At 39.2% G+C, this 10580-nt stretch overlaps 1 protein-coding gene across 1 annotated transcript in view; it reads left to right on the plus strand.

The window, feature by feature from the left end:
- The window catches only part of PRORP (protein only RNase P catalytic subunit), a 146541-nt gene extending 136210 nt beyond the window's left edge, over window positions 1–10331 (plus strand). Inside the window, exons 5-7 of the mRNA XM_070428001.1 lie at window positions 2193–2341; window positions 5931–6126; window positions 7984–10331. Coding sequence (XP_070284102.1) covers window positions 2193–2341; window positions 5931–6126; window positions 7984–8115 — 477 coding nt within the window. The 3' untranslated portion in view covers window positions 8116–10331. The remainder of the gene's footprint in view (window positions 1–2192; window positions 2342–5930; window positions 6127–7983) is intronic.
- Window positions 10332–10580: the final 249 nt, after the last annotated feature.

Here is a 10580-nt window from a genome sequence, read left to right on the forward strand (position 1 = left end):
TTAAAAATTCAGCCCTTGCTAATTCACTATTTGATTGTCAGACAGTCTAAATGTATATTAGACATAACAAGTACTAAAGCAATATTTGGCAACTGACCAAATAAATGAAAGAAATGTTATTGATTAAAGAATTTTAAGTAATATCTTGAAAATCTACATGGGAAGAAATTATGAGTAAATGGAAGCTAGACTAAAATCAGTGCCTTTTCTAACCAAGACCCAAGAAAATTAAGGATTTCTTCAATGACTTTGAATTTGTGATTTTCGAAGGCCCAGGAACTCTTATAAATTAAAGAACTTTTATATTTCTAACACGCTATTATATAACATAAATTATAATTTTTCAGTAGCTTTTATTTCATTTAATATAGTGACTTAGTTTAATAGGTTTTACATGAAAGTAATTTTCAGCCCTGACCAGCTTGGCTCAGTGGATAGAGTGTCGGCCTGCAGACTGAAGGGTCCCAGGTTCAATTCCAGTCAAGGGCATGTACTTTGGTTGCGGGCACATCCCCAATAGGAGGTGTGCAGGAGGCAGCTGATCGATGTTTCTCTCTCATCAATGTTTCTAACTCTCTATCCTTCTCCCTTCCTCTCTGTGAAAAATCAATAAAATATATATATTTTTAAAAAGAAAGTAATTTTCAGACTTTTCCTTATGAAGGACTGACTATAGGCAAGCTCACCAAAGTACTAGATTTACTAAAAATCCAAGTCTAGACTTTTAAGAGGAGTTCATGTGCACACAAGACATGTGGGGAATAAAAAGAATGGGGGTAAATTCATTGACTGGAAAGTGGGCTAGAAGATGGAAGATGACATTTACATTCCTTTGGGAGAAAATTAATTCCAATGAAAGGTAACAGTCTCAGCAGAAGCATGACATGGAAAGGTTGGCTGAAAAGTCACTATCTTGCTGGAGTCAAGGACCAACAAGTAGTTAACATATAAATGCAAGAAGTCCGTCAGAAGGCTGATGGACTTTGATATTCAGCAAGGGCTGAGAATCAGCATAATATTACCTGCTGCTGGCTGAATGACTGAAGGCAATCCCCTAACCCAGGGGTCCTCAAACTTTTTAAACAGGGGGCCAGTTTACTGTCCCTCAGACCATTGGAGGGCCGGACTATAGTTGAAAAAAAAACTATGAACAAATTCCTATGCACACAGAAGGCAAAAACACCCGGTGGGCCGGATAAATGTTTTCAGCGGGCCGCATGGGGCCCAAGGGCCATAGTTTGAGGACCCCTGCCCTAACCCATTGGCCAGCAAACTGCGGCTCGCGGGCCACATGCGGCTCTTTGGCCCCTTGAGTGTGGCTCTTCCACAAAATACCGACTTCTGCGCATGGGCCACGAAGTTTCAATTGCACTGTACATGTGCACCTGCACATGGTATTTTGTGGAAGAGCCGCACTCAAAGGGCCAAAGAGCCGCTGTGGCTCATGAGCCGCAGTTTGCCGACCACTGCCCTAACCTGATAATCCTTTATTGTTTACCAAACCTTACCATTGAAATGACAGTTTGCTTTGCTAAAGGGCAAATGTGTATTCTAGTCTAGTAAATAAAAAGCTCTGGGTCCGGAGATTCAGGGAGTCACTCCACTAGAGAGTAAGAGCTCTGCCTGGCTTCCCCCATGCCTTCTAAATTTATATTTCTTGTCTAGTATATCCATTTGTGAGCAGCCCCTTCTCCAGATCTTGAATCCTCTCTGCAAAAGGTCGCGGCACTATCTAGTCTAGCTACTTACAAACTTTTAAAGTAAGAAGCAGAACCCTTTATTTGAATGAAAACTTATGTAGAATGCTATTATATAAATTTGCAAAAGCTGAGCTGTTTTGGTTGATACAGGGTTTGGAGTATATAGGAACAAAACCCCATCTTCCTTAGCCTCCCTGTCTCTATCCCAGTGGACTCTAGGGAACACAGTTTAAAAACAAATCTAGTTTATACTTATTTAAAAAAAAAAAACACAGCCTGGCTCCAATGGAAACTGATCATTGGGCAGGTGTTAGACATTAATTTGTAAAAAAAGAAGCATTTTCCTCAGATTTAAAAAGATGGACATTGTTTTTCTTATCCCTTACAAAAAAAAGTGTTTCACTATTGAGATCATCAGCTGGAAGAATCACTCCACTTACTTGAGATTCTTCTTCCCTTGACCCTCTTGGGGGCTGATTTTGTGTTTTTTAGCTCTTGAATGTGGTCTCTCAACTAGCCAAGCATAATCTTCGAGTGTTGGTCCTGGGCCGGAAGCATATGACAGTACAGTGTGCCCGGTGGAGAAAGGAGGAGATGGAAAAGGTGCAAAAGCAAGCCAGCTGTTTCTTTGCTGACAACATGTAAGTATTGAAGGTAATAATTGAATTACACCAGGCTCCTGTCATCTGTTTGTTAATTATCTATTTTTGCCATTTTTTTTAAGTGTATATGTATGTATACTCAGTCTCATTAAAAAAAAAAAAAAGATTTGAGGCTGCTTACAAAAATAGTTTCTATGGCAGAATAAATTTAACTAGATTAGATGAAGGAATCAGGATAAAGGAAGAATGGAAGAAAAATATAGTCAGAAGTGAGATTATTACACAGAATGCTATAAGGTCCTAAATAGATCATTTAACAAATACTGTACAAATATGAGCACTTTCTTTGTTCTTGGAGAAGAGAACAAGACCAACAAGTCTCTGATGTATGACTTATAGTAAACAGGTAAACAAGTTATGTAATTCCAGGCTCAATGCTATGAAGACTAAAGCAGAATAAGTAGATAGCAAGGAATTAGTTAGGGGTAGGTCAGCAGGGAGTGGGTGCAATAGTCAGGAAAGGCCTTGGGGAGGGGGCAAGTCTGAAGGAAATCAGTGAGTCATTTGAGAAAAGGGGAGGGGTGGTGGGAAGAGCATACCAGGTAGAGGGAACATCAAGTGTTCAAAAAGCAGGAATGAGTTTGGCATGAGGAAGGCAAGCAGGCCAGTATAGATGGGCTGTAGCAGCAAGAGAGAAAGTGGTAAGTTCTGAGGTCAGAGAGAAGGCAGAGACCACATTACAAAGGAACTCAGGGGCTCTGGTAAACAAGCAAAGGGCCTGGATATTATTCTAAATATCAAAGGAATGTTATTATGGGCTACAGCTTCTCAGGAAGCCAAAGGAGTATGGAAAACATGGTCAACAACAATATGAACAGTGTCCATAAAGTGAGGAGAATGAAGCTAATCAGAAGGAGACAGATCCTCAGCAGCATAAATGAACTTTAACATGCATTTAATTTTTCATATTATATGCTGACAAAGTTTATTTCCAACTTTGCATGGATAATGTGTGTGCCTCAGCCCAAGTCTAGGTTTCATTAGGTTGAATGTGATAACTTCAAGATATGTCAGTATTCCTCAAACCATTTATTCTGTTCTTATTTTTATAACTTTTATTAGAAATATTTTAAAAATGTGATGCCTGATCTTTTTTCTTCTTTAAAAAATATCTTTATTATTGAGAGTATTACAGATGTCCCTGCCTCCTCTTAAATTTCCCCCCATTGCCCTCCTCCACTCAATCCCATGCCGCCTCAGGCCTTCACCACCCTATTGTCTATGTCCATGGGTAATGCATATAAGTTCTTTAGTTACTCTCTTCCCACCCCCCCTTCCCTCTGATTCTCAATCTGTTTCATGTTTCCATGCCTCTGATTCTATGTTATTCACCAATTTATTTTGTTCATTAGATTATTTGTTCATTTATTTTGGTTTTTAGATTCAATTGTTGATACATACGTATTTATTGCCATTTTATTGTTCATATTGTTTATCTTTTTTCTTCTTTTTCTTAACGAAGACGCTTTAACATTTCTTGTAATACTGGTTTGGTGGTGATGAACTCCTTTAGCTTTTTCTTATCTGGGAAGCTCTTTATCTGACCTTCAATTCTAAATGATAGCTTTGCTGGGTAGAGTAATCTTAATTGTAGGTCCTTGCTTTTCATCACTTAAATATTTCATGCCACTTCCTTCTGGCCTGCAAAGTTTCTGTTGAGAAATCAGCTGATAGTCGTATGAGCACACCCTTATAGGTAACTGACTGCCTTTTTTTTTTTTTTTTTTTTGCTGCTTTTAAGATTCTCTCTTTGTCTTTAACCTTTGCCATTTTAATTATGTGTCTTGGTGTGGACCTCTTCGGGTTCATCTTGTTTGGGACTCTGTATTTCCTGGACTTGTATGTCTATTTCTTTCACCAGGTAGGGAAGTTTTCTGTCATTATTTCTTCAAATAGGTTTTCAATATCTTGCTATCTCTCTTCACCTTCCAACACCCCCATAATGTGAATATTGGTATGCTTGAAGTTGCCCCAGAGGCTCCTTACACTATCTTCATATTTTTGGATTCTTTTTGCTCTTCTGATTAGGTGTTTTTTGCTTCCTCATATTTCCAAATCACTGATTTGATTCTTTGTGTCTCTACTGTTAATTCCCTGTAAATTATTCTTCATTTCAGCTAGTGTAGCCTTCATTTCTGACTGGTCCTTTGATGTTCTAAGATCCTTGAAATTCTCACCAAGTTCCCTGACATTCTCACTAAGATCCTTGAAGCTCTCATTAAGTTCCTTGAGCATCCTTATGACCATTGTTTTGAACTCTGTATCTAGTAGTTTGCGTGCTTCCATTTCATTTAGTTCTTTTTCTAGAGATTTCTTCTGTTCTTTCATCTGTGACATGTTTCTTTGTCTCCGCATTTTGGCTGTTTCCCTGTGTTTGTTTCTATGTATTAGGTAGAGCTACTATGTCTCCTGGAATTGGTAGAGTGGCTTTGTGTAGTAGGTGTCCTTTAGGGCCCAGTGGCTCAGTTTCCCCACTCACAGGGTGTGCCCTTGTGTGGTCTGTGGGCACAGTCTTGTTGTAGTTGAGCCTTGATTGCAGTTGCCATCACCAGGAGGAATTGACCCCCAGGCCAGTTGGCTGTGAAGATCAGCTGTGACTACAGTGTAAAAGCTGCTGTTTAAGAGACATCCCTGTGGAGTAGGACTCGCTTTAGTGGGGCTTTGGTGCTCGCTGAGTCTGCCCTTGAGTGTGTCGCTTGTGGATTTGGTACGAGTTATAATCTGATATGGTCTGAAGCTGTCCACCGGATGCACTGGCTCTGGTGCCTCCCGAGAAGTGCAAAGTCAGCCACAGCCTGTTCCCTGCCTGGGGCCACCTGGTACGAGCTACAGAGTGATCTACAGGTGACTGCTACTTGTGTTGGGCTAGGAGGTGCCCAGGAGAGGCCAAGCTGTGAACCTTGGCAAGCTGCTGCTAGTGGAAGAGTCCAGTTGAGCTATTAAGAGTCCCAAGCAGCATTTCTTTCCCCTTACTTCTCAGCTGTGTTCTAGGTAGTGTTGCCTACCAGCTAAGATCGTTCCTAAGTATCACTGAGATTATGTTGGTTACGAATGCAGAGGACCTCTGAGGAAAGTACAATAAGAAATAAAAAACAAACAGCATGGATGGAACTGGAGAGCATTATGCTAAGCAAAATAAGACAGTCAGAGAAAGATAAATATCACATGATCTCACTCATATGTGGGATATAATGATCAGCAAAATTCGATGAACAAGAATAGATCCAGAAAAAAAAAAAAAAGAATAGATCCAGAGACAAATGGCGGCGGGGGGGACGGGGGGGGGGGGGGGGGAAGGGTGATTAGAGAGCAACCAAAGGACTTGTATGCATGCATATTAGCTTAACCAATGGACACAGACACTGGGGCTGTGGGGACTTACCTGGGGTGGGAATGGCTGGTGGGGGCGGGGAGTCAATTGGGGAAAAAGGAGACTTATGTAAAACTTTAGATAATAAAAAAAATAATTTTTTAAAAAGAAAAAAGAAATAAAAAACATGGTGAAGAATGCTATCCTGTGCCTCCTCAGTGGTGTGCTTGATTGTGTCCCCTCTTTTGCCTGACTCAGCTCAGAGGATGATCCGTTCCTTCTGTATGCCACACTGCACTCAGGGAATCACTGCAAGTTTATCACAAAAGATCTGCTGCGGGACCATAAGGCCTGTCTACCTGATGCCAAGACCCAACGTCTGTTCTTTAAGTGGCAGCAGGGACATCAGCTGGCAATTATTAATAGGTTTCCAGGATCAAAAATAACTTTTCAGGTATGTCATCTGTTCTTTACATAATGTCAACAGAATCAAGTACATAGTAAGAATGTGGCATAAGCAAAGAATGTTGCAATCCTAAGTGCTTTATTTTTCTCAGTTTAGTTTGATATTTGGAATTAGCCAGTTCCTGGAAACAGAAAGTCTACTAGAGCAAAAGTTCTTATAGGCCAACCCCACATTAATTGACATATTGAAAACACCTGGGATAACATCAATTAGGCTCTAATTATGTTATCAAATACAAATATTCATACATGGTTTTTATTTTCTTATTTATTTGTAATAACTCAAAGTTGTTTATCCCTATGGTTCTTCATACTTCTACTTTTGCTAAGTAACTCCATTTTCCTGGTTAATCCACTCCTACAGGTTGGTTTCAATTGAATTCTCTTTTGATTCTAGTTTAGATGCCTGTGAATACAAGAATGTCTCTTGTGTGAAAACAAAGGGAGAAAATCCAAAGGCGAGTTATTACAGAAAAATACACTAGCCAGTGGTAAATGTGCTTTAATGGTCAAAAAATATACTAAACAAATTTATAGGAAATAGAGTATCAAGTGATACCACAGAAATGCAATCAGCATAATCAAGACTAGGAAATAATAGAACAGCTGACCTAATTTTCTCAACAACAAAAAATTACCAAAATAATGGAGATGGAAAGGGAAGCTGTAGATTAAAAGAGAATTGAGAGGCAGTTCAGCCAGTCACAATGTAATAGCCTTATTTCAATCCCTGATCAAACAAACTGTAAAACATATGTATTCACATAATAATTGGAAATCTAAACAGAAATTTGATATTGTTAAGGAATTATTAATTCTTAAGTATAAAAATGGCTTTAATCTTATATTTACAAAATAAGTCCTTATCTTTTAGAGATACATATTGAATTACAGAAGAAATTATATATCTGAAGTTTGCTTCAAAATAATCTTGGGTGAGGGTAGAGGCAGAGGAAAGGAAGTGGGTGGAGTATGGATGAAATAAAATTAGCCTTGGGTTGATAATGGTTGAAGTTGGGTGATGGGTACATGGGAGTTCATGATACTATTTCTCTATTTTTGTATATTTGACTTTTTCTCTGTCACATATAAAACTAGTAAAGGCAACAAAGGGAATATTGTATTGTGTGTGTGTGTGTGTGTGTGTGTGTGTGTGTGTGTGTGTAGAGCAGTGATGGCGAACCTTTTGAGCTCGGCGTGTCAGCATTTTGAAAAACCCTAACTTAACTCTGGTGCCGTGTCACATATAGAAATTTTTTGATATTTGCAACCATAGTAAAACAAAGACTTATATTTTTGATATTTATTTTATATATTTAAATGCCACTTAACAAAGAAAAATCAACCAAAAAAATGAGTTCACATGTCACCTCTGACACGCGTGTCATAGGTTCGCCATCACTGGTGTAGAGGGTCTTTAACCTTAAAAATGAAGCACCCCAAAAAAGAAACTCCTAATACCTGGGTTCATTTTTACAGAGCTAGCTGCTCTTTGAAAATCCATTGTTAAGACAAGGAATATGTCCCTGAAGCAAATTTAGAAGTAGTCAGAGAAGAAAGGGAAATAGCCCAGCCAGCGAGGCTCAGTGGTTGAGAATCGGACCTATGAACCAGGAGGTCATGGTTCGATTCCTGGTCAGGGCACATGCCCACATTGGGGTCTCGATCCCCAGTGTGGGGCATGCAGGAGGCAGCCAATCAATGATTCTCATCATTGATGTTTCTATCTCCCTCTTCCTTCCTCTCTTAAATCAATTAAAAAAATATTTTTTTTAAAGGAAAGGGAAATAGCTAGGTATCCTTTTAGTGTTGTTCTTAATGTTTGGTTCCCTTTTTAATTCAACAGCATATTCCCAGCTATGACACAGTGGTGCAAACAACTGGAGACTCGTGGCACATACCATATGATGAAGACCTGGTGGAAAGATATTCCTATGAAGTGCCAACCAAATGGCTTTGCCTTCACCGGAAGACATAATGACTTTTACCCCCATGCTAAATTTGTATTGGGTGCCCTCCTGGTTGGCATCAGACTCTTAAGTTGATGCTTGCTTAGACCATTGCTTCTGTCCTGCTCTGTTTGTTCCAGTTGGTTTGTATGTCAACAAAGTGATTTTTTAGTTAAATACATTATAATATCTTTTCACAATCCATTGCTTTTTTAAAATATGTTTTTATTGATTTTAGAGAGAGAGGAAGAGAAACATCGATGAGAGAGAAACGTAGACCAGCTGCCTCCCTCATGTCCCCCACTGGGGGTTGAGCCTGAAACCCCCAACCGAAATTGAACCAGCAACCTCCTGGATGCTCAACTAACTGAGTCACACTGGCCATATATTCATTCATTCATTCATTCATTCATTCATTCTTAATTAGAGTTAGGGAACTTAGTGAGGAGTGAAGCCTATGTTAGTCTTACTGGGCCATCTGTTTCCCTTGCTTAGGAAACAGGTGCTTCTGGTATTTTGCTACTCCTGACCTCACCTCCACCAATAGCAGAACATGCCTTTTTCAAATCTGTTCAAACTTTTGTGAACACTAATCCCATCACTTGCTTTGAGGGCTTCTCTTCATTTAATTAAGTTTGACTTAGTTTAACTAAGTGATTACGTTTAGTAGTTGCCTCTCTGTTTTATCCCTTTGCTAGGCAGTTGATACCACACTGGGCCTTGATTTTAGCTGAAAATAATCATGTCTGCAGCACTTTATTTTAGTTTTTTCCTTATTCCTACATACCATATGATTTAATATTTCAGAACAGGCAAAACCAATCTATGGTGATAAAAATCAGAATAGTAGGCCCTGGCTGGTGTGTCTCGGTTGACTGTCGTCCCATGCAGGAAGAGGTCACTGGTTCCATTCCTGGTCAGGGCAGGTTTCCCCAGTAGGGGATGTGTGTAGGAGGCAGCCAATGGATGTTTCTCTCTCTCTCTCTCTCAAAAAAAAAAAAAAAAAATCAATAAAAACATTTTTTAAAAATCAGAATAGTAGTTGCCTGAGGAAAGGGGCACAAGAAAACTTTCTAGGGGTGATGGGAAGTTCTCGGTGATGCTGTCACAGACACACACATATATATGAATATATGAATATATATGTCAAAATTCATTACACACTTAAAATTGATGCATTTACAACAATGTGCCTCAGAAAAATATGTTAGCATAAGAAAATAACTATTACATGAAAAAATGACCTTGTTTACATAAAACAATATACATGGATATAAGTAGGATGTATATTATGGACAGAAAGACAATCAATCAGGAAAAACAGAGGAGGGGATGTTTCACTCCTTAACTATTTACTGGATTCAGCACTGCTGCACACCTAGACTAAAGAACTCTCCATGAAAATACTTGATAAATAAGAGCATTGAAAGATTCTGAGAATCAGAAAGCTCTCATAAATCCAATGTTTATTTTCTAAATTTCATAAACTACATACTTAGAAAACTGTGCTTTCAGTGAGCTAAACCTTTTTTAAGGAACTATCCTAATCTTAAGAAAAATTTTTTTAAAAAAAGCAGCCCTAGCTGGTTTGGCTCAGTGGATAGAGTGTCAGCCTGCAGATTGAGGAGTTCAGGGTTCAATTCCAATCAAAGGCGAGTGCCCAGGTTGAGTGCTCCATCCCTAGTGTGGGGCATGCAGGAGGCGCCCAACCAATGATTCTCTCTCATCATTGATATTTTTAAAGCATTTGTTAAATAAGCTTTTCTGAAAGCCTAATGCAAATGTCTCACAGGGAACACAGAGATGGGAGAGGATACAAAAAGAAGCTAGAACTTTAGAGCAGGCGTGAACCTTGAAGAACATAAAGCTCATTTTATAAAGGAAGAACAGACCCAGAAAGATGGAAAGTCTTCCTTGGGTCCCACAGCTAGTTCGTGAAGCTATTTCAACCATAACCCACCTCTTTTGATTCCTAGCTAACTATTCTTCCTTCTTTGCACTGATTTAGGCTAGAGTGGTTCATAAAAACAGACTGAATGGTAGAGCATCCAGTATTTATATTAGAAACTTTGTTAGCCACTTAAGAGTAAGGGAGAATGAGAGGAAGGGAACCGGAAGTACCTCTTTAAGGCCCCACAGTTCCAGAATGGCTGGCAGTGTAGACAATTGTAATAGAGAAATTACATTATTTTTTAACTCTTTAATAACATTGAAAAATAAAACCCTAATTTCTGCTTGAGGTACATTAAGGTGCATCTGTTCTTTGTCCAGTGCCGGGGGAACCATCCTAGGACCACAAAGTAAGTCTAACACAGGAACCTGGGGAGTGCAGGGGTTCTCTGAGCAAAGGTGACGGGCAACAAACACATAAGCTGCCTTTGTGTATTCTGGTCACCTGAGTCAAACAGGCTACCTGTCACGCAAGGTCCAAGACACAATGCAAAGAAGAAGTTTTTTAAAAAGCGGTCCTGGGAATTGAAAGTGTCTTTAAAGT

Source organism: Myotis yumanensis, unplaced genomic scaffold (genome assembly GCF_028538775.1).
Source record: "Myotis yumanensis isolate MYYU_CA2020_CCGP unplaced genomic scaffold, mMyoYum1.0.hap1 SCAF_1, whole genome shotgun sequence".
Classification (NCBI taxonomy): Eukaryota; Metazoa; Chordata; class Mammalia; order Chiroptera; family Vespertilionidae; genus Myotis; species Myotis yumanensis.